This window comes from Chroicocephalus ridibundus, chromosome 2 (assembly GCF_963924245.1).
Source record: "Chroicocephalus ridibundus chromosome 2, bChrRid1.1, whole genome shotgun sequence".
Classification (NCBI taxonomy): Eukaryota; Metazoa; Chordata; class Aves; order Charadriiformes; family Laridae; genus Chroicocephalus; species Chroicocephalus ridibundus.
The window spans coordinates 121,708,835-121,733,353 of record NC_086285.1 but is presented as its reverse complement, the minus strand read 5'-3'; the positions used below and the strand labels follow the sequence as shown (position 1 = coordinate 121,733,353).

At 38.1% G+C, this 24,519-nt stretch overlaps 1 protein-coding gene across 1 annotated transcript; it reads left to right on the top strand.

Moving 5' to 3' along the window:
* The first annotated feature begins 696 nt into the window (after nucleotides 1-696).
* LOC134510758 (opsin-5-like) lies at nucleotides 697-23,169 on the top strand. Its single transcript, XM_063323993.1, has 5 exons — nucleotides 697-784; nucleotides 4,278-4,440; nucleotides 6,046-6,173; nucleotides 6,710-7,044; nucleotides 22,561-23,169. The coding sequence occupies exons 1-5, from the start codon at nucleotides 697-699 to the stop codon at nucleotides 23,167-23,169; spliced, it is 1,323 nt and encodes a 440-aa protein (XP_063180063.1).
* Nucleotides 23,170-24,519: the final 1,350 nt, after the last annotated feature.

Genomic DNA, 24,519 nt, shown 5'->3' with positions numbered 1-24,519 from the left:
GTTTTGTTTGTTTGTTTGGTTGGTTGGTTTAGATTTATATTTGCGGTTCTGTACTCCTTGTTAATATTTCCTGCCTTGGTTCCTCTGGTTGTTGTAAAATGATGATAAGTAATATTCTGGAACAAACCTTATTGAGCCAAGTTAAGTTTCCAAAATTTTATGCACCCTTGCTCACCAATTGCATTTGTAATGTCGTGACATTCTTATATTCAGATAAGTCTCTCCAATTAACAGAAATCAGGTTACCCCTGCATCAGTTATAGGCTGCAAGTTCATCTGTAAATTACACAGAATCACAGAACGGTTGAGGTTGGAAGGGACTTCTGGCCGTCTTCTGGTCCAACCCCCGCCCTCAAGCAGGGTCACCTGGAGCCAGTTGCCCAGGACCATGTCAAGATGTTTTTTTTTTCATATCGACCTGTGCTTGGTCACCCTCATAGTGAAAAAGTTTCCTGATGTTCAGAGGGAACCTCTTGTGTTTCAGTTTGTGTCCATTGCCTGTGGTCCTAGCACTGGGCACCACTGAAAAGAGCCTGGCTCCTCCATTCAGGCAAATTAATTGTTAATTCATAAAACAAAATAAAATTAGATTATCCCTGTTCTTTCCCCACAAAGCAGTTTATAGACTTGCAGAGAGCTCACAGGTGCGTGTTTGGATACTGAGTTTCTAACGCTGTGACCTGTTTTGTTTTTCAGATGGGCCTGTCTTTCGGGAACTCAACATTCCAGTCCAAAATAACAGAATCAGTTGATATTGTTGTTGGAATATGTTACATGGTATTTGGTAAGTATGACTTCATGTTATGTGTGTTTATAGAGATTTGGCTGTATTTGATGGGGTAAGGAGACTTGACTGTATATGTTGTTTGTTTCTGACACAGATGAACTTCTCTATATTCATAAAAAAGGGAAAAAAAGCACAGAGTAAAATCATTAAAAGGTTTTTATCCTGTGATTTATATTAAGTAAAAAAAATTATTCAGTATTAAGAATATAAAGATGGATAGCAACACTGTTTTTTGAGGCCCTGGCATTCACATGATCATTGTTAATTCTAAACATTGCAAACCGTAGAACAACATATCCTGAATCCTCGTAATGCCTGAAGTAAAATACCAAAAGTCATAACAATAAAGTGACCAGAAAAGATGCTGGAAAGATCACATTTATGTCCAACATCCAGTCGCTGCCTTAGAAAGTGGCTAAGTCCAGCCTAGTAAGTGATATTTCCGTGGCGGTGGCTATGCTATTAGAGAGGAGGCAAATTATCCTCCATTGTCCTGGTCTGACTGAGGAGACAAATCCTAAAGGTACTGGTCAGTGTAACCACAAGCCAGAGGCCAGGAAAGGTGACGCAGACATCTGGTAGAGCAATGGCCACCCTGGCTAAGTTCAGTCATAGGCACAGGTGATGTCTGGTGCTTCAGAAGATGTTGGAAAAGAAAAACGTAGAAGCCAAATGAATGCCCTAACAGGAAAAAAAAAAATCCGTCTTGGAATTTTCCTTCCCTAAGGCAACTAGTCCTGAAGTATGGGATTATTGCAAAATAAATATAGCACCAACAAAGAGTGAACCTGTGTCTTTTGTCCCCATTGACATGTTTTTTCAACATTTTGATTGAAAAATTTAAATGAACGTAGGCCAATTTCCTTTAGTGTGTAGCTGTATATGGGTAGCTGAGTTTGAGAGGAGACTTACAGCCTGGCTGGACAACGCATATCAATTTAGGGCCTCCTGAATATGAAGAAGCTAATGATAAGGTAATTTCTCATCAGAAATCTCATGCTGTTTTTCTCCTGCCAGATGGACTTGAAATCTTCTGGTGTAGCTTTATTTTTTGTTTTGGTGTTTTCTGTATGTTCTCAACAACAAATAAGATGCAGACATCTTCACTTACAACATTTCTGATAAAATAGTGAAAATTTCGTCTATGCCTATCTCATGTTCTCCTCTCCCATCTTTGCTCAGCTACTCAAACAGCATAGTGTTGCCTTGTAACTTTCTTTTTAACTTTAACTTCCTCTTTCTGGATCCCTTGATGATCAACCACAGTCAGATCGCTGAGTCTTTTTTCAGGATGTATCCTCATTATCTACTCTGTCTGTCATGCTAAAGCTGTTGAAGAGCCCTGTTTAGAAAACAGATGCAGTATGTTCACAAGGCCATAGAAAATGGAATTTGTAGTGATTCTGATGATAGTGCATTTGCTGACCCCTTATACCATTCCTGACCAAAATTTGTCAAGCCACCTCTGAAAAACTTTCCATGAACTCACTAAGCAATTTATTGCAATGTTTGCTAACATGAGGAAGAATGGGAAACATGGAAAAGAGTTTCCAGTAAGTGGTATTTTGTAAAAGTCGCACAAAAAGATTTGAAAGAAAAATTATATGCTTAAAAAGGAAAAAAAAAAAAGTTTAATATAAAACTTCTTCTTATCTCTCCCTTCAGGAATTTCACAATGGAAATGTATGTGAACAGGGATGGCTTTGACAATACAGTCAACTAGATCCCAAAGTGACTATGATATCTGACTATGATATCAGTTGGTGCATGCTAAAAAACTGTGTACGGGCTTGAGCTGGTAATCCAGACAAGCACAGACACCATGGGAAAAAAAAGCAAAAAATAAAAATAAGTTTTTGCTAAGGAAAAGTGAGATGATTGACTCTTCTGCAGTATAGCCACTGAAGATATTTGGTATAATTGATATCTCTGATGTGGCTAAAATTTTTATGTTCTGGTTAAAATTAATCTTACAGTAGGAACAGTGAGAGAACATATCCTGATAGTCTGATGATCTGTGCTCCTTGATCTCAGCCAACCTCATTCTGCTTAGATAATGTTCCTTTTAGCAATACCAAGTGATAATTAGATTGATATGTAATTGAAACATTAAAAAATATTAAAATGTGGGAAAAAAAGGGAAATATTATTTTAAACAAAATTATTGCCTTTTACTGTGTTTTCATTGTTATATTTTTGAAGTCTTGGAAGAAAAATGTTTGGAACAAAAGTGTTGTACATTTGCAGGAGCAGAATCCAAGAACACCTTTTCTTTCTCCAGAAAATTTTAAGTTACAAATATCTTAAATGGTTTTAAGGAGATTGGTGATGGAAAATAATTTAGTATCAGTATCTAACATTACTTGCTAATCTGCCATTTGCCTATGAGAAAATGTCATAATCTGTAGAATATTTGGGAAAATCATGTATTTTTTTGTCCCATGAGAGTATGAGTAAGTTAGGCATATTCTCTTATGGGTATAATCCAAACCCAGTGTTGGTTTGGGGTCCCTATGCAACTTGTTAACCTTAATTTCTATATAAATATTTACCTATATACTATAGGTAAAGCATTGCTTTTTCCAAAGGTATGCAGGAAGAGGCAATGAGGTCCACAAAAGCACTTGGTCTGTCTTCAACAGCTTGATTTCACATAGCATTAATTAAGGAACCCTCCCATTCATTAGGCATTCCTGTGTTCATGACCCTTAAGCTTTTATGTTTGAAAGTGATGTCCTCGTGTGTCTATAAAAGGCTACCTGAAACTCTGGTTTTTGACCTTCTAAACTGATAGTCATTTAATGCTTATCTAACTTTGTGTACCCATTGCAGGGTTTGATCCTGTTAGTTTAAAGGTAGTGAGAAAATTGCTTGTTTTCTACTAGACTACTTGCAGTTCTTCTTAGAGTTTCTTCTTCTTCTTACGTGTCTTGGCAGGTCTCATAGTAAAAGCAGTATTCCCAGAGAAAATAGTTCTACTACACTGTAGAGACATGACTTAATTACCTTTTTCTCTGTCATGCATAATTTAACATTCTTGTTTTATTGCCTACTATTACTAGGAATTATAACAGGCACCTCTTAGAAAATGCCTCAAAGAGAAAAGAAGAAGGGTAAGTGAATGGAGAACTCTAGACCTAGAAGTGGGAAAATGTGTGCAGCGCCAGATGGATATTGTGTCTGGCTTAATTAATGCCAGCTTCCTACAGGAAAAATGGGGTTTTTTTGGCAGGTCAGTTAATTTAATGGATAAAACTATTCATTAGATCTTTGTAGATAGCTTGATGGACAAAACAGGAAGAAAACAGAAAAAAATAATTTATTTTTTTTTACAAATTGAAGTATAAAGAAGAGAAAATCACAAATACAAAAAAGTGACAAGTTTATCTGATAAATGCTAGCTATGACGACAACACGTTATTCCTGTGAAAAAAACCAAAAGAATGGCTGAAAGTAACTCTTTTTCTTCATACTGTGTGTTTCTCTGCAGGAATATCCTCCTTGTGTGGGAACAGTATTCTCCTATACGTCTCCTACAAGAAAAAGAGTTTGTTGAAACCAGCAGAATACTTCATTATTAACCTTGCCATCAGTGACCTTGGTATGACTCTGACCTTGTACCCTCTAGCTGTAACCTCCAGCCTTTCACACAGGTTTGTTCACTATGCACGTGGTATTTAACATCCTCCGCAGGCTCTGGAGGTCTGTGTCAGTGATGAAGGCTGAATTGCTCTGCCACTTTGCTTGCCATAAAAGTGGGAATTAATTAGAGGGACTGAGAGAAGTATGCTCTGTAACAGCAGCTTTATGTACTGCTGGTGTTAATTAGCATTCGTGTCTATTTGAGGTCACTATCTTTCTGGTTTCTGCAGGGCTGAGAAGATTTTTTTTTTTACAAACATCCACTTCCTACTGCTTTTATTCTTTGTGGGTGGTATTATTCAAGTGATGATGAAATGCTTCATTTTTTTTCAGTTGGACAGCAAAATTTGGTACCATGAAAAAAACCCTTGAATTCGCTTATGGTTTCCAAAAGAAGTTCTAGTGATGACGCATAGAAAGGTGATGATCTGGGTTAATTTTTTGGCCAGATTCTGAATTTAGAACCTTTTCCTTCCTTCTCCGTTTCTCTCATCTTTATACACATGAATTCAACCTCATATCATTGTGCAAGATCTATTTTTTGTGGCATTCTTTTAAAAGTTTGGGAGGTTCAGGAGACTCATTACTGGACCTCAGAGAGTATTTCTGCAACCCAGGCAGTATGAAAGTGTTTAAGAGAAGGGAACTAGATAGAAAACATGAAGGAAGATCAGGACTGGTTGTCAGGAGCTGTTCTGCATGGTTTGGGTATTTCTAATATTTTGGTCTTTCCCGGTTGCAGAATGTCCCACAACTGTAGAGGCATGAATATGCAGTGCTGATTTGGCTTCCCAAAACACTTGACTGAGAAACCTAGGAATGTGTGTTCAATCATGTAATTAAGTAGAATATATTTAACGAAAGAGACGGAGAACCCAACATAACCCCTGGGTAATTTTTTCTCTTCAGTTAACCAAGATGAAAAAAATGTATTTGATTTGATGTGAAAAAATCTCGCTGTCCTTCTCCCATCTAGTTTTCTCTCATTTTGGAATCAAAATAAAAAAGAAGATGAAAACATCCAATAATTACTCAGTTTTTACCACAGTACTTTCTGTATTAAATATTGCTAAATATATTGACTAACAGAGATGATGTTTTCTAAATCTAGAATAAGGCTTTTGATGACTGCTACTGCAAATAGTGCTGGTGTCTGAACAGAAAGGGAGGAGATATAGTCATTCAGATCAAATTTTTGTTCTGGAGAACCTTCACAAGAGAACGTGTTGATTTTGATGAAAACTAGTTTTAAAAATATACATAACGATAGCAGAAATAATAATAAGCTGTATTATTTTATTACCTACGCCTACTACTGACATATATTTTGATTTTTCTTTTCAGGATGATTATCATTAAGATAGACTGCTTTATCTTATAAAAATAAAAAGACTTAAATGTGAATCATAAAAATAAAGCAGGACATGATTACTTTACTGGCTCGAAGTTTTTCAAATAACAATATCTTTTGTAGTTGATTATTGACCAACAAATAATTTAATTATACAGCTTTATTGAATTTTTAAAGCTATAACTAAATATATTTTTACTATTTTGTATTATATTTAAAAAAGAAGGATAGCATCTAAGAATTAAATTTCTTGGTTATTTGCCAGGTGGCTGTATGGGAAACAGATTTGTTTGTTCTATGCATTTTGTGGGGTGCTGTTTGGGATCTGCAGTCTCTCAACACTGACATTACTGAGCACTGTGTGCTGCCTCAAAATTTGTTTTCCAGCTTATGGTAAGCTAATGTTTCTCTCTTAAGTTATTCAGTTTTTCATGTGAACACAGACCACCATTTCTGGGTTGCATATCCTAGAGAGTGTTTTCATAGAAGAGATTTTTTACATCCATCCAAACAATTCTTATTTATGTGATCATTGATAATTAACTATAGGGCTAGATATATGCTAGATATATTACTTTTAAGCTCTTTTAATTCAGGGTGATAATTTGGAAATGTGGAATAAGACTTCCAATCTCTAAGCAAAGCTGGCCTAAATAAGCCAGACTTTCAGACTTTATTGCTACATTTTGATAGAGATTTATTCACGTAGATTGACGTTGTGCTAAGTATCCTACATGTGTCAAAGAATTCAGCTACCTAATTTTTTTGCAAATTGTTGCGAACCATGCCCTATTCTCACAAACCTTCAATATGCTATATTTTGAACACCTATTAAAGTTATCCTTCTTAATTACCCTGCTCAGCTGCCTGCATATGGGAAACTCCAAGAAGACATGGCAACCATGCTGATCTTGTTTTGTGTCTTCCAGGCAACAGGTTCAGGAGAGAACATGGACAAATCTTGATAGCCTGTGCTTGGACTTATGCAGCAATTTTTGCCTGTTCTCCCCTAGCTCACTGGGGAGAATACGGAGCAGAGCCCTATGGCACAGCCTGCTGCATTGACTGGCGTTCCACCAACGAAAACACCGTGGCTATGTCTTACACCGTAGTCCTCTTTGTTTTCTGTTTTATTCTCCCTTGTGGAGTAATTGTCACTTCCTACTCTCTTATTCTGATAACTGTGAAAGAATCCAGGAAGGCAGTGGAACAGCACATCTCTGGCCCCACCAGGATGACCAACGCACAAACCATTACTGTCAAGGTATTTGAAAGTTAGTCTTTGGCAAGCCATTTTTGGCACAGATGGGCAGCACCATTTAAGGACCAAGAAAGTTCCTGAGGAGGGAATAAAGATGGAAAAGAAAACTGGTCCTTATTGCACTTTCATTTCAAAGAACAGCATTGTGCAGTTTCACTGCATGGCAATGAGATGCTAAACATGCAAATAGTTGCTGTGCTGTTTCTGGAGGGTGATGACTAAGTTCACAGAGCTTCATTACTTGTGAAAATTAAGATTTCCAACTTTTGATCAAAAGTAAGGACCACTGTGTTGAAGTGAGTTTGGGTCTCATGCTCTGAAACCATTTCTTACGAAAGTGAGTCTGGTTTTGAGTGAGTGGATGATGTTTGCCCAGCTGCAGACACCTAAGGAGATCCAAGCTTAAGCTTTTTATCATTAAAAATTTTAAATAGTAATGTAGAGATGAAATTCTTTTGTTTATAACTGATCAAAGGACAAAAGTCACAGAAAAGTGTATTTCTGTAAATATTTTTGAACCAAAACCTCTGAAGGTTTGTGTTTCACTACCTTATACAGTAAGATTAAAACTGTGGTCCCAGTATTTGTTGTGGAAATTGTTTCCTTCTGCCAGACTATGTCCCTGTCCTTTCCATGAGAAGATCAGCATCTATTTTTTTAATATACCAAAAAATAAGAAGAGGAACCGTGCAGATACCATTAGGTGTGCTTCACCTAATGTACCTCTTGAAAGATACGAGTATTACCTCATGACTTTGTTAATTATCTCTAATTACTGAGAAAATCTTTGGTTTTTTTGTGATTTCAAAGAATTCTTCTCTCATTTCCCTAGTTATTTCTTTCTCACGTCATTCTAAGTATCTTCCTCATCACCCTTCAGTTTTCTGCTTTGACTCATCTTTGGTCCTTAGCTTCTCTCTCTGTTCAGGAATATGGTAACTCTCATTTGCAAATACAAATTGCACAACTGGGTATCGGACAGATCTGCTTCTGTATAGACGATCTGCTTTCCCTTTTTCATGCTAACAAACTTGGTCTTTGACATTTCTCTTCAGATTACCAAGTGCAGTGTAGCTGCACTAGACATCTTAATTTGCCCTGTCTCTCCCTTTGAGTATCTTGGTTTTGACGACCATGGAAAACACCATCCTCCTGTCTACTGCATGGTCTTGTAACCTAAATATCTTCCTCAATCCAAGCAGTTTAAGAACTAAAGAGTTATGTCCATATCTTACCTACTCCTCTTTTTGTAATAACTTTTGTAATGGAACATTTCCCACTGAAAGCTCTTAAGTATATTCCTGTCCTACTCCTGGATATTCAGTAGACTTTCTTAAGTCTTTTATTTAACTACAGGATACTATCCTTTAACACTTTAATTAACTTTTAAAATTCTTCATAGCTTATCCTGATTGACTTCTATACTCCTGTTCACTGAGATCAAGATGCTGGTTACACTGTGTGCCCACAACACTCAGAAATGCATATGTATGTTCTATGCTGCTTGTCATTCTTATGAGTTACTTCTAATAAACACTGGCAAAATGAAAACGGTACCTCCTTCAAAATTTCCTCTATGGTGTTAACACACAAAGTCATGCTGGTATATCATACAGATTGATATTGGTTGGGCGGCTGGAACAGTAGGAAAACTGCTTATCTTGTGCTGACAAGTATTTCTTCTTTTTATTCCTGGATTTTTTTCCCCCTCAAAATTGCTCTGATCTTCACTGTTAGACTGTGAACTCTTTGAGTTACTCTGAGACTACTTATCATCTGCAGAGAATCTCACCCAAGAATAACAATAATACAAAAACCAAATAGTTATACATGATAACCCCTTGGACACACCTGTTAAGAGCACGGTATAAGTCAAAGTCATACAAGCAGAGAGGAGAAAAGACGTTTTTTGTTTTTCCTTAAGAAACCCTGCTAAAACAGTCCACCCCGACCCCAAATATGTCAGTTTTGTGGTGTACTTGGAATGATTGTTTGTTGAACTGTAGTTCTTCCTGCTGGATTTGAGCTGCAATACAGCCTACCTTGTAGCACCTGTCAAATTACAGATAGTTTATAGCCCCTTTTTCCTCTGGCCTTTTCCATCCTAGCCCTGACATTAGGTCACTCTAACTTAGGAGTCCTGGCCAGGTTTGGCCTGTGCCTCTACTGTCTGATCCAGCTTCAGCTGAAGCGCTTGGACATTGCTTCTGTCTTGAAAAGCTAAATCCAGAAAATGACTTGGGCACTTAAAATAAGACTTAAAAATCTAGCTAAGCCCAGAAACACAGTTATGGAAGCTCTTGCTTGGCAACTGCCTATGCCTTGAGGGTCCAAGAAAACGCCACAGGTTCCTCTGTAAGGGTAAAGGTTTCCCAAGTTCCTGCAGTTTGCTTTAATCTGTTGCTCTGCACACTAAGTGGCTCTTTCCTTAAACATATTAATATAACCAGGCCGTATAACTCAATTTAGGCCCACTTTGGTCTATTTGTTTATTAGTAATTGAATATTTTTTATAAAAAAAAAGAACAATAAAATACAGATAACATTCACTATCATTAATCTACTTCCCATGTTAAAAGATCTGTCTGTAGTGTTTTCTTCTGTGATATTTTAGAATGACAGTTGCGAGACTTTTAGAAAATGTAATGTGAGCTATATAGTGCTATTAGTGCTTTTGTGCTTGTGAATTTGCAAGGTTGGCTAACTATTGGTATTGCTTTTATTATTCTACAGTGCCATAAAAATCAATTATAAAGCATACAGAGGACACTTGTTCTCATGTGATCTCTTCACAGGTGCATGCATTTGCCAGCTTCTGGAGAAAACATGGTCTAGGCATATAGATAAAACAGCTAAATTTTACGAACACAAGTAGAAATGTAGAAAATTGCCTCTTCTCCAGGAGTTCCTGGGGATTAAACCATTTCAGAAACACATCCTAGTTCCCCCTACATACTGCTGGAGCAAAACCATCATCAGTGTAACTTTATGCCTCATCAAATATTTGTCCAAATACCGTCTCTGAATTGTCTACAGTACATTTTATTTAAATCATGACGTGTAAGCCTTTGGCCTGGGAGATTGTGTTCAATTTTTGTTCTGATTCAGACTTTGTGTATGATCTTGGACAAAACTCCTGGTACTCAAATTGTATTTCTTTGTGGCTGTAATTTGTGATACCTTTGAAGTAGCTGATTTAAAACACTGAATTGTCATTTGGCTGAAAATGCCAAGGTTGAATAATTCACATCTCTCTTCTGATATTGTTTATTGAAGAAAATGATTTTGTTCTTAGTATGGAATGCAATGATTTCCAGAGAAACAACACAAATCTGCACACCATGGAGATTAATTTGTTTTAAATTGGGTTTCTACAATGCATGGACATAGTGCTTGGTTTTTTTAATCCTCATTAAAATATTTTTTGTTAAATTAATAGAAAAGTTACCACCAATATTAATGGAGGATGATGCACTGCTCTGAAACTGGAAGTGTTATATACCCACTGGTACAAGCACTCTTGAAAGCTGTGGCTAATTACAGGTGGGAAGATCTATGACCATAATAAGGAATATAATGGAAATCAACTTGGTTACAGGTTACTCTTCAAAGAAGACCTAGAGTTTAGAATACAAGGTGCTAAATCTGAATAATTCATTGTAATAGGCAAATCTTCTCCTGAAATGAAAGAAGAATTACAGCTATTCAATGGCTTTCTTGACTTTGTCCACCTTAAACAGATGCTTTAGTTTTAAGGCACAGCAACACAACAATTTGCTGCAGGCATTTCAAAGCCATTTGGAGATTAGTGGTCTGTGTGCTGTTTCTAAGTGCACGTGGAGGGAGAGAATCTGCATGAAGGCACAAACAGTCAATGCCAAACTTACAGTACAGTTACTTACACTACTGACTGTATAATATTTATTGATTTGAAGTGAAGGCAGAAGGCTTTCTGGCAAGCGTGGGAGAATCTGGTTGGCCAATAAAGAACATGTTGAAAGTGTCTTACTGTCAAGGCTTGCTATGAAAAAATACAGACATTTCATTTGGGGAGAATGTGAAAATGAGATTCTGTTACTTTAATATAGATGATCACATTTATGTCTGGCTTTTGATTTTGTGCAGTGTAACCATTTGTAATGGTGAAAAGTGAAAGAAGTGGTTTTAGATTCCTCTGTGAGCTCGGATCAAAAAAATTCTTATATAATGCTTTAGACCTTTCGGTAAAATTACCTTCATTTTTGTGTGGTGTTGTTTGACTAGTTCATTTATAGTGATCACTGCTACAACCTAGGTTTTCCACATCTGCAGGTCCTATGAAGTTGCCAGGCATCTCGGGCAAAAATACAATTCTTTTCTTTTAAGATCTGCCAAAGGTTTACAGGGGAAAAAAAAGGACAGACGAAGGGTGTGAAATAGCCTTCCCAAGTTTGTCAGACTTCTGTTACAGCGTGATGCATACCATTTTAATTCCTTTCCTCCTGGTGTAGGAATAATAGTGTCGGTTGTTCTTGTCTGTTGCTTTTCAGACATTGCCATCATTGCTTTGCATTATTTTGCAAGATACAGTTGCAAGATGCCTGGGTTTTACAGGTCAGTAAACTACCAGTCTGCAGAGTGTTCATCTGTCTAGTTTCATGATTTCTGTGTACAGGAAAACTCTGCAAGATGGGAAATTATGGCCAATATTTTCCTTACCGATGAGACCTGGAGGAAGGTGAAACTACCAAACAAAGGCCACCACTGTAGTCATAATTAACTGCAAGACTCAAATTCAGGAACCACTCTTGCTTTGCCTTGTGCTTAGCCCGTTAGCCTCTGTATCTTGCGTATGTCTGTCTCCAGGCTTTGGCATGGTACTTATGGTGACCTGAATACTCAGCAAAATTTCCACAGAGAGACTGCCTGCAGTTTTCTAATAGAGGCTTCTGCTTCTGCAGGCTTTTGAAGAAAGAGCTAGGTGAGCCTTGTCAGAGGCTGATCCATGAAATCAAGTGTGTATCTTGCAGTCTTCAAGGATCCAGAGGCTGACTTTGGAGTCCATATTTGATTCTAATATAAATTCAGTAAGAAGAAGGGACAGGTGATCTGTAGGAACCTGACTTCATCTTTCTGAGTCACTGTCAGAGACAGGCAGCATCTTGGTAGATGGTGGTGATGAACTAACAGACCTTAGGTAATGAAGAGCTGCATCAAGAGACAAGAGCCATTTCCTCCATCATGCTCCATGCCAAATGAGCTAGTTGGCTTAGAGGAGTAGCATCCTCTGTCCTGTTCAGACATTACTGTAGTGACTGTGCTTCTCAGAAACTTTGGAGAAGCAGTGGTTTCTCTAAGGCACACTGTTTATTGGACCTTGTTTTGGGGTGCACAGCTCCCTGGTGTCCTAGGAGGACACTAAAAAAAAAATATGGCGGCCTCTTATTCTGTATTGTGGTGAAAAATGGCCTTCAAAAGGGAGACTGAAACCATAGTATCAAAATAAAAGAGGTAAAACTATCAAGCAATGGGAACACTAATGACACATTTATGTTCTAATATCATCTGTGACCCAGGTTAATGAGAAGACTTCATTCCCAGCTTCCATAATTGCACTGGTTATTCCTTTGTTTCTGAGAATAAAGCTGTGATAGCTGTTTGTGCAGGCCTCTGGCCTAAGATACACTGGTGAGATCCTCAGTGAAATTCAGGAACTCCCCTGGCACTTCAGCAGAGAGGGGTAGGTGATGGGCACTCCTGGGACAGGCTGGCTCCCACGGGTCACTGAGGCTCACTGGGATTTTGCCCGTGTGTGAGGTATGTGCACCTGTGGATGCTGACTGTGAACATGACTTCGTTTTTGCAAACCATGAGACATAGAAAAAGTGGTCCTGAGGATACAACGAAGGGCAGAAACCAGCTTTGGATACACTCTGTAGGTGTAAAACCCCATGAGGAAATCTAGCCTTAAATATAGCTCTGGAATTCCTCCTCCGAGGGAGCCTAGATCTTTCTCACCCGTGTGTTTTAGGTAGCCTTAGGGCAGGACAAGTGGAGATTGTGTTTAGTTTTCTAAGTATTTCATTCATCGGGATGCGTATCATGATCCCATCTACATGAAAACCAAGGTATTCCATGATGTGAGGAGAATGGATTGCACTAAAGATACATAGTTGATGTACCCATCTTAAATAAAATGCTTGTGCTACGTTAGAGCATTGTTTCTGCTTAGACTTACAGACAACATGTCGTACTGCCTGAGTACAGGAGAAGGCATAGCCACTTATGTGTACTTTTTGTAAGCTATGCACTAATCATAAGACTTACTTTAAAATAAATAGACAGCTACCAAAAAAATTTGGGAAGTAGCAATTAGATAGCATTAAAAATATTTTTTGCCTATTTTAGCAAGACAGTTAAAGAAGAATTACTTTTATCTTGTGCAACTCAACACCATTAAGCTGGGCAGATACAGTGAGATGCTGTAAGCGAACAAAATAATGCCAGATTGCTTAAAAAAATGCTGCCAAAGGTCTGTTCCAAGGTCTTGAGCGCAGAGTAATTATTGGAAAGAGGCACATTGACTTGTTTTAGAGCAGACACCAATATGAATCAAGTGTTTTTTTCTGAACCATGGTACTGCAATAGTAGTTTATTGGTTTTGCTTTTTTTGCTCTTTTGTGCTTTGTTGAATGAAAGGAGGAGTAAAATTCATGACATGAATTTTCAAAGCTTAGCCTGTGAATTTCTAATTTCTTTTACTTCCTCCTCTATTTTAGCAATGCATTGGCTCACTGGCTTATTATTTTGCAGAAAAACAAAGTAGAGGCTGTAATAGTCCTTTGAGGCATAAAAAAATTAGTGGAATTAATTTGCTGCTTATAAGTATGCGTTTGGAGTGAGTCTCACAGATTTTGAAAATAGTTGCGTTTAGTCTGTCAGAAACAATTTGTAGGAAAACCTTTCTATTCTCAGCAGAATAGCTTCACCCATAGCAATTCCTTTAAAAGTGAAAGGAAAGAAGAAATTATCATTTTATTGTCTTTGTCATAGCCTCATGTAATTACCTTCTGAGAGCCCATTTCTCCTTCTTTGTGGCTTCTGGGAACAGAGAATCCTTTAAGACTGTGCTGCAAGAAGCATATCCCATAAATAAATTGAGAAAAGTTAAGCACTCCCTGCAAATATTCTTTTCTGTTTTGCAGACAAGAATGCATTTGGCTGCCAAAGTAAGCAAAAGGTTCTGCAGAAAGGACAAATGATGGGCAATATATGATTCAGAGGAAGGACAACATGCGGGCCACTCGATTTACATGACATCCTCTCAGGAAGGCTTGATTCTTCTAATTCATTAATGCTCAAGACTTTCTTTTCAAAACCTTTTTGCAATATATTTCTTAAGAAGCAGAAAATGTACTTCTAACTTTCTATTCTCAACTCTCTTAATTACTACTGTGAAGTAATACTGTCAGCTGTTGAGTCTGAAATTGTAGGCAGGTGCTAAAATAGTGAGATGCATGCTGAGCTGTAGGTGCTAAGGACTGAATGATCTAAAACATCTACATGGTCTCCATTAAAGCTTGCTGAAATTACACACTATGTAAGAGATATGCAGTTAATTCAGTATTTATATATTTTATAATTAAAAAGCAAACCTGCTGTGTAATTATTATACTGTTATCTAAACATGGCATCTATTAGAAGTTTGCAGTTACAGCTCCATGCTGGGCTATGACAAGGTGAGAAAATGGTCCGCAATGGTTCCTAATATCTTAACACTTATAATTTTTTACCTATATTGAAACCTCCACTTGTCGTTTGAAATACTGGTTGATGTAAACCAGTTGAATTCTTAGAGCAGCCTAGTATCACAGGTGTAAAATACATATTTGTTTCCTTGAATTTTAGAGTACACGAAAATTATTTTGTGGTGGAAACAAATGCCACTGGAATGCAAAGGAGCTGATATTGTTAGATGCTGTAGGAGTGCAGCCCCAGAAAACTGCGAACCCAAAAGTCTTCCTATCAAATTAGCAAGCAAAAGGCATCAGATAAAAGCAGGTGAATCTGAGAAGTTGTAGCAGGAAATGGTGGTAATTTCTATATTGTCAAAGACAAGAATGCCAAGGATCACAAGCACTGGCCCACCGGTTGCCCTGTTGCTCAGTTGTTAGCATTATCCCTTGTGTGGTTTTTACCCATGCCTGGGCATAGGCCTGGGCATAAAAGCTGTTACGGGCAAGTCTTGTATCAGTTCCCTCTTGTACAGTTGCTAGTATTACCCCGGCACTATCTGCTCTCTAACATGATCCTAACGCCCCTTCCTTGGGCATGCAACAAATACTCTCTTTCATGCAGTGAAAACACTTTGAACTGAAAAAAAGTACACTGAACCCCAGTGATTATGTCTTAAGCCCACCAAGACACCACAAGAGAATGCTGGTGAGACCCAAGGCCCACCAGAATGCAGTGTGGAGATAGCTAGCTTGTGCTAAATCCAAAGAGTGGTCGCTGGTCTTATTTTATTTAGCAGTTTAGCCAATGAGACTATAAAACCCAGTCTTCATGTCCAGGGCACGTCTCCTGGTACTGTGTGCTGGTTTCTAGATGGAACCCTTCTCTAACATGGCTGGAGTGGTGGGCAGTGGTTCTGGGGCTAAATTTTTCTTTACAAGCTGCCGCTGGCTAAGTAGCACTGTGTGGGAGAAAGCTTTATGCCTGCATAGTTTAAGTAGGAAAAAGAGCAGTAACACCTTTGTTTTTCCAGCAGGAGAACTGCCAGTGTCAGGTAGCCTATTGACCTGTTGCCACCCCTACAGTGACAGTGCCCCAACCTGTCCCTGAGCCTGCAATGCTCCATCTGGTGCTAAATGAATGACGACAAAAAGATTAGCTTGACTTTTCTCATGCTGATGCTTTTATATCATGCTTAATAGGATCTTAACATGCTCTAGTGATTGTCAATCTTAATTACGCTGTTCAGTGTCTGTGATGTCAAATTTGTTTGCCTTACTAAGGACATAAATTTGCCCAGTGAGACTTCTGACTAAATCTGGAGTAGTGGGCTGCAGTTTGGGATAAAATTATTATTTTGAAAACTCGTATGATTCACAACATTTCTAGATTTCATGTTATCGAACACAAGCAGTCCAGCCTGCCAAGATAATTCTGCAGGGTACAAAAATGCATGAGGCTCGCAGTGACACACACTGATGCCACTTTTGCAGTAAGCATGCTTTGCATGTGTTTATACTGGCCAGGAAAAAAGGGACACAACCTTTGGGAACCGTTCTGAGACAGATGAGTGATGATTTAGACTTGCAGCACCAAGGACCAGATGCTTACACGTTAGTTCACTTTTAGAAAATGCTGTTGAGGCATATGATATGTTTGGGTTTTTTGAACATGGCTGACTAATTTGTACTAGGACTACCTACAAGGCTTTTAAAATCCTTTCAGCCAAAATGAGTTGCTAGAAACCGGCTCGGAACATAACTTTGAAATAATGCTTCACACCAGTTATTGAATGTATAGACAAATAGACTTTTTGTAATGCATGTGCTCCCATTCTTCATGTAATTTCTCTTAATTACAATGACTACTGCTTTTCAATATGGGTAGTTTAATGTAAATTACCTTGGTGACTGTGTTAAGGGAAAGATGAGAGCAAAAAAAATGAGGAGAATGACTGGTGCATTGAGTTCTTGTTCCTATACAGGAGAAGGGCAAATCTGGAAATCTGTTTCTAGATGTTGGTAGTTCTCCATAGGCCAGAAGACATCGTTATTTGGAAGCAGATTGGAAGTGACAAATACTTTCCCTGATGGGGCGTGGAAAAATATGAGTAGTTTCAGAAATTGATTTGTTGAATGTATCAAGCATGGTTAGTGTGTTGTGTTTCTTATTTTAATTTTTATAAACTTGATGGACAGATTGAGAAATCTGGAATAACTTGCAAAAATGCACATTCCTTTGCGAACATGATTAGAGATGCATGAAAAAAAGGCATTTTGTTGTTGGGTTTTTTGAACAGGTATTATTTAACAAAATACTCCAGAGGATTTTGCATGTACAATTACAGGATAGTTATGCATAATTTTAGTGTGCATGTACACAAATGCATATATGCTTTTGCATGTGGAAATGAGTCATTTTCTATTAAAAACATGGGGCAAAATATCTCCACAAGTAAGGCATCTGGAAGTTAGAAACAGAAGTCAAGCAACAAGGATTCAAATAAGATATTTCTGTTGTAATTTTTTTTTAAATAAAAAACATAGTGATTAAGTGATTCATGTTTTTCAATTAGTTTTCAAAACATATGATTTGGTAAAATTTGTTTTTCACTTACTTTACACCAGTATCCTTTCCAAGCACTGTGCGTTCTTATGAAAGAAACTTATGGTAATCCTAAGAGGGAAGCTGTGAAAGATTTGTACACGTGCATAGTTTCCACTTCTTTCATGGGAACAAGTACCACAACTTCGTTTCTTTTAGGCTGACACCAAGGTGCCTCTTGGTTCCTGGGTGACTGGCTGAGTGTCATTGCATGAGGGATATTCTCACCAGTGGGTCAGTCCCATAAAGCATAGTTTACTTAAATGTGTCAGCAAGCTGAATTCACCCCGTGTTATTCAATATGTACGCCAATAAACATCTAGTTTGAAATAGTTGAACCAGATTCTTAGCTTGTGCCAACAGCCAGGGCTTGCTCCAGTCTGCGTGGCTGAACTGACATACCAGCTGAAGATCTAACTACAAAGGCGACAATGCTGTAAGCGTAGAACACCTATTTTCTTTTTCTGTTTACCCGTAATGTAAAAATAACTTCTGTAACTTGTGTTCTTTGTTGTGAAGCTCTTCTTATAAACCATAATGTTTTCCCCATGTTCCCACTCAATCGTAATTTCCCAAGAGAGATTATTGCCTGTAAATTTCTGAGAAGTGTCACCTACTGTTACATTTGGTATGTGAACAATATCTTTGTGCTAGACACAAAGAATTTTTTTTTCATTTGTAATTGTGTTTATTTGCTAGTCCAGAAGATATTTTAAAGAAGGATTTTGCATATAGAATTTGCCAACACTCGACGGCAAAATTTCAAAAGATTTTTGAAAACTTCTTTATGCCAAAACATATCGTTCACAAGCTACGATAGAGCCCTGTCTAGGCTAAGAGGCAGAGCAAGGGTGAATCACTTCTTGCCTGACCTTGGGAAATTAAAAAATTGCTATATGCCTACATTTATATGAATTTTTACGTTGTATTGAATGATTTAGGCTTGGCAAACTACGTAAGTTATGTCAAGCTTCCCAGTCAGAATGGGTGCCTGGTGTATAGCGGGCATGATGTATCCAGTGATAGTATTGTTCCTATGTCCCTGTATGGCAGACAGGACCATATGGATTCTTCTGGTCAGTGAGATCTTTGAGTGGAAATACAAACAATTAAAATAAAAATCTGGCTTGCAAGATGTGGGAAGAAGACATTGCCTTTTATTCATACCACTGGGACACTTGATGGTCACTTTGATAAGAAAATGTATTAGAAATTTCCATGGATATGTGCAGTTATGAAAAGATAACTCGTAGAGCTGAAGCTGTTTTTCTCTCTATTCCCATGATAAAATGAAGACATTACAGAGAGTCTATTATAGTTCATTAAAATCATCTTCCTATTAACACTAAGGGTTTTTGGATTGTAAGCCTTTGATTGTACTTTCTACAATCTGTAATGAGTTACTTAGTGCCTGTTGGAAGAGTTTTCATCACAACTAAATTCTTTTAGGCCTTTATATGAGGCCTGCACATATTTTTCTGTCACATAGTCATGTTGCTCCTTAATCAGCCACAAAACTTTATGCTGGCTTTCCTTTTGTTCTATACGGTCTCAGTTTGCTGTTACTGCTGTTTTAGCAGCTGTGTGGTATAGGCTGAGGCTAAAACTAGGCAATATGTCTCTTCTTCCTTTTAATGAGAGATGCTGGGCTCAAGTTTAGAGTGAAATTATGATAAGGCTCAGCTGTAATCGTCTCTGGGTCTCATTGTGTAGTGATGCACAGGTGACTTCTACTTCAGGTGGTATCACCTTCACAGGAGGAAATCCAAGGCTAGAACTGACATCTCTCCATCACGTGCAGCATAACGATAATTGAATCAATCACACAGTAATGTAATGAAACAGGGTAGCTGACCCATCTCATAGTGTGAAAGTCATATTTGCTTATGAACAGTTCTGGTTGGTGTACGTTGTTGATGTGTGGCCTTTGTGAGTTAATGAAATGAAATATAAGAATGTACAGACCAGTTATTCTGAACAATGGTTTCTGGGGTTAAATGAACTCATCATCGTAAATTTCCTACCTGAGACAGAAGTAATGTTTTTCTTTTCCTGACACATTTACAGAATTCTCATTGGCTATTCGGGCTTAAATTACAGAACTGATGTTGCTTTGTTTCTATCCTGCCACTTACATTTTTAGGTAAGCTTTGGCCAGTGCATTAAGAAAGTTGTTTGGAAATCATCAGCAAAGTTGAAATATGAACCTGCAGGAAAAAAGGAATGCTCACTTACAAGTACTTTGTCCCTTACAGTGAAAGAGCTCATGGAGAAGATTATATTTCTTCCAAAACTTTTCTGTTATTATCTTTGACCAGTTTATATGCCAGTAATTGAAATCCTTTATTATATCTGACTTGTTATGCTTCATTGCTTCTCTATTTTTACTGGAACGGTGTACATTCAGTAAACTTTTTTTGGATAGTTTTAGGAAAACTGACCACTGCAAATTGCATGTGTAGTCTTTCAGAGGTAGCTAAGATACGGTTATGCAAATACTTGATGTCTCCAAGAATATGTACTAAAGGATATGTCTTTGAAGGCATAGTGTGCCTATGCATTGCTCCCCCATTTGTTGTCCTTATGCAGTTTTGCTGTTGTTCTTGTTTGCCCAGAGAAACACAAAGGTGTTCTTTGGTTTGGCTCTTTGGTGAATTTCTTGTGAATGTTCACAAAGTTGTCCCATATCTACCTCATTAAAATTCTCCTCTTTTGTTGTGCATATGAGAATACCGGTGCTCTTTGCTATCTTGTGTTGGCATCACTGGTTAGCCCACTCCTCATACCTGTCTTCTTGGAACCATGTTGGTATTTTGTTGACCTTAAGGAGATGGAGGTACTTCATCAAACATTTGGCTTGAAACTTCTTACCATGGGCATACAGTATTAAGTCCTTTCGAGCTCTTTTGTCCTAAACTCTAATCTACTCAATATGTGGCATGGCAATATAAATAACAAAGTCTCTTTCTAGATTCGTGTATGTGTATGTACAGTTGACATGCTTAAATATCTCGAAGGGGGTTCATTTTGCCAAATTATGCTCCACTAAAAGTTAGTTGTCTAAGTACATCCTCAAAATTGTCAGTGACAAAGACCTGAGAGCAATCCATCACATATATTTTAGACATAGATCTTTGAATGTTATCAATTACTCTCAGGAGATATGTCTCTCTTTCCTTTGACATTATAAAGAACCTAGTCTAGTTTAGATTTATCGTATAAGTTTTTGGATAGCTCAAGTTATGCAAGATCAATCCCCATCTTGCTCTAGAAATCGTATTGATGTGGTTTGGGAAGTTGGCTGAGAGCTCCTTGGAAATATGCGCCAAAAGTCTTTTCATAGGAACAATGTAAAGCCTATTGCAATCCCAAAGATTAATTGCTACCATAAATAAGCCATCTAGGAAATGCACCAATTGATTTTTAATGTCCACTTCTTCCTAATGTGATTCTAAAGGGACAAGGCATATTACTTGCCACAGAGATTGCTTTTAGTTTCAGTCTTGAGTACTGGCCACGGACAGTTGTGATTACAAAACACAGGCATATGGTACCAGCATACCCATAGGTAGAGCCAGACCTTCAGCTGATGTACAGAAGCAGAATACTATGGAAGCAAAGAGAAGAATTAAGTTCACCCCAATTAAGTTGTGGATTTGCCTCTTCATCATTTCTTACTAGTCTCATTCTGTCAAAAGGCCTTGTTTCTCAATTCTGTCAAATGACTTTAACTTTGGACTTCATGGGAGCTCTAACAGGTTAGAGCTCTAAAAGATTACCCATAAATGGGAAATTGCTTTTGTGGCACTATTATTATAATGGATGGCTTTTTAGAGACATACACAAATTTATAAACAGATTTTAGCCTAATAGAAAAAACAGTTAAATGCCACAGACATTTCTCATAAAACTCGTGGTATATATTTCTTGGCAATCGCCATGCATTTCTTCTTGCAAAATAAAATTTGTGAGACTATTAAACTTAAGGAGAAAATAGTAGCATTTGGAGGACCTCTCTATGCCTTAAAAGAGTCTGTTTTGTGTTGCTCTGATGTTAGTGCTCACGGCCTCTTTCACTCTCACTCTGAACACAACAACGTCATCTCTCTTAAGAAAACACTCCATGATTTTTATAACCTTGAATCTCTAGCCAGAGCCTCACTGAGAATAGTGGTGGATTTGCAGATAATGGAGCTAGTTAGCAGCTCTGGACTTGCTCTTGCAGAGGGCAGCTCAGGCAGGTAGCACAATCGGCAGCTGAACACAAAAGTACCTTCCTAATGTATTTTCTTCTGTCCCTTGGATCCAATACTACTCTGAATTGAATGGATTCTCTACTGTCTTCCTTCTTTGGAAATACATACTTTTGGCAAAAATGGTCTTGTAAAGCTTCTTCAAGAGCATGAATATTATTGTTTCTGTCCTTAAAATACACGTCATTTCAGTTATAAACAGTGCTTAGAGTGATGCCCAGCAAGTTAGTTTAGATTTCTCAAGGTTTATGTTTGTTGCAGATTCAATATTTACTCTTGCATTTTACATATCTCTCTGATAATTTTTTTTTGTTGTTTGGTGTTTATGGTTATTTGTTGTTTTCTGTTGTTGTTGTGGTAGGGGGTTTTCTGTTTGTTTGTTTAAAAAAGGCCTATCAAAGCTTTCTTCATAGAGTTTATTAGGACAAACAATCGTGCAGTAGGGGTTAAATTCATTAATTTGATTCACCCTCAGAATCAATCTGGTTTTCTGCTGTCAGGTGCCTGTGTGTGGCTTCAGTTGAGCACCAACAGTAAAATTATGGAAGACATTCTGTAGCCAGGAAAACTAGTATTATTCATGAATTAGAAGACAGAAATGGCTTTGCATCCAGACAAGCATTTTCCCAGAATGGTATCTTTTTCTTTAGGTTGGCTTTGTTTTTTGGTCTAAAAAGACTTTTCATGGAACTTCATTGAAGAGAGAGAGAAGTGTAGGAGCTGATACATTGTAACTCCGAAAGTTTCAGGTAGAAGTAAGTTTCTGACAGAGTTAAGTTGCTACAAAAATACGCATTTGGAGAGCAGCCGCAGTATGATGGAAGGCTTGGGGAGACTTTTTAATAAGGGTGTTCAGTCAGGTGGTGTTTTTAAGCATATACTATTTTGGTGACTATTTTTTTCATGCACGCAATTTTTTAACTCAGTGTTTTCTCTTTTTCTCTGCAAGCTGAGTGTTGCTGTGTGCATTGGATTTTTTGCTGCTTGGAGCCCTTATGCCATCATCGCCATGTGGGCAGCTTTTGGATCAATAGATAAGATTCCTCCATTAGCCTTTGCTGTGCCAGCTGTCTTTGCAAAGTCCTCCACACTCTACAATCCAGTTATCTATCTCCTCCTGAAGCCCAATTTCCGAAACACCATCGCCAAAGATTTCACAGTTTTTCAACAGTTCTGCATCAGCTGTTTTTGTGTCAAGGCGCCACAGAACTACAGATCAACTTTGAACGCCAGCCTGAGAACATTTAAGGGCAAAAATGAATCCAGCTGTAATTCACTGCCAGTTGCGGAAGAACGTTCTTTTTTCCCTCATGAAAAGCGGAGTGATACTTTCGACTGCTTTCAAAGCTATCCAAAATGCTGCCAGGAGAGGCGAAGCGCTATGGAACGCCCTCCTCAAGATACCGTGTCCTTTGAGAGCAACCTCCAAGCCAAAATGAGACAGGCCAATAAGAAGTCAGTAAAGGTGGTTGTGCAGGGAGAAAAAAGCACTGAAATCGATACTTTGGAAATCACCTTGGAGGCCGTACCTGTGCATCGTACATTTACAGACCTCTAAAGCTGCTTGCATGAAGCCCTCTGACAGTACTATTTTCATACTTTTTCTAAAGAGTCCTTCTACTACCCCATTTTCTAGACTATTTTACTGTCTTTTCTCATACCCTTTGAAGGGACAGGTGCTACAGCACGGACATGCTATAAATGCTGTATGACTCTTGCCATGCCAACTTAAGTTCGTTGTGCTGTGTTCGCATCATGCACTAAGTCAGACAAGTCCTCTCTGCATTTCGTGACATCCTTTTACTCCGTCTCCAAGAGAATACACTAACCACTGAAGGGTTTTCCATAAAGCATTATTAACCTTTCTAGACTACATACATTTTGTATTCTGTCTGTTCAAAAGAAATAACTCAATGCAGAGTTTCAAAAGGACAAGCTCATGCTGGTTTAATTGTTAAAGCAACTGAAAAGGTAAATGCTAACTGAAATGCCTGTTTTCCAAGAAGCAATGTTGAATGACCACATGTGTTGCATTTGCTGGGATATATAAGTGATTTTATTCCATGCTTGGATATGAACAGGCAGGTTCTGACCTCATTCCACACAATTGACATCAAAATAGTTTGGTTAATTCAAGATAGCATGTAACTTTTGTTTACCTTTTGGTGTAATTTTAGAACTTGCCCTAGGACATTATTTATGATTCCCGTTTTCCAGTATATGACCTTGGAATTAGGAGGGTGAAGACCTCACCGAGAAATACCATAAGAGGCAAGAATCTCTGCTGGTGCAAACCACTGAAACCTGTGAAACCTGAGACCCCACGAGAAGATCCCAATCCTTGAATTTGGCTTACAAGGACAATGAGGCAGAGTAAGAATAGGCACAGCTCTTTTTACCCTTGTTCTTGGACTCCATTTTTCTCCCTTTGAAGAGGAAGGAAATGAAAATGAAGGGGTGTTGGAGAAAGGGCTTTTGAAATGGTTGCTTCTACTGGTTAGGGAGGATTTGGTTGAACTGCTGTGAGAACAAGGGCACGCTGGAAGTGCCAGGCTCTCATTTTGGCCAGACTACGGTTAAAATTACCATAGCTTTGTTATGAAAAGTGATTATAGCTTTGGTTTCCAGCTGGGGTTACTTTGGGTGATAAGGCAGGACTTTGCCATCTGCAGAGCCAGTTCACCCTCCGCTCCCCAGGAAACACTACCAAAGCCTCAGGGGATTACCTGTATTTTATAATGATAATGATTCATCAGCAACTCTTTTTGCTGCTGTTTCTGTGGTGACTTGGAGAAAACGTACCTGATTGCAAAAGTTAATCTCTATGAAACTCTCCAATTAACCGCTTTAAGGGCTTTTCAGTTGCTATAGAGTACATTTGGCATATTTACTTGGGACATAGAGTTTT

What these genes read in the sequence shown, in the direction of transcription:
- LOC134510758 (XM_063323993.1), top strand. Translation starts at nt 697, where the DNA reads ATGGGCCTGTCTTTCGGGAACTCAACATTCCAGTCCAAAATAACAGAA. An exon ending in AATATGTTACATGGTATTTG is followed by an intron (nt 785 to 4,277) that starts GTAAGTATGACT and finishes GTTTCTCTGCAG; the next exon opens with GAATATCCTCCTTGTGTGGG. An exon ending in AATTTGTTTTCCAGCTTATG is followed by an intron (nt 6,174 to 6,709) that starts GTAAGCTAATGT and finishes TGTGTCTTCCAG; the next exon opens with GCAACAGGTTCAGGAGAGAA.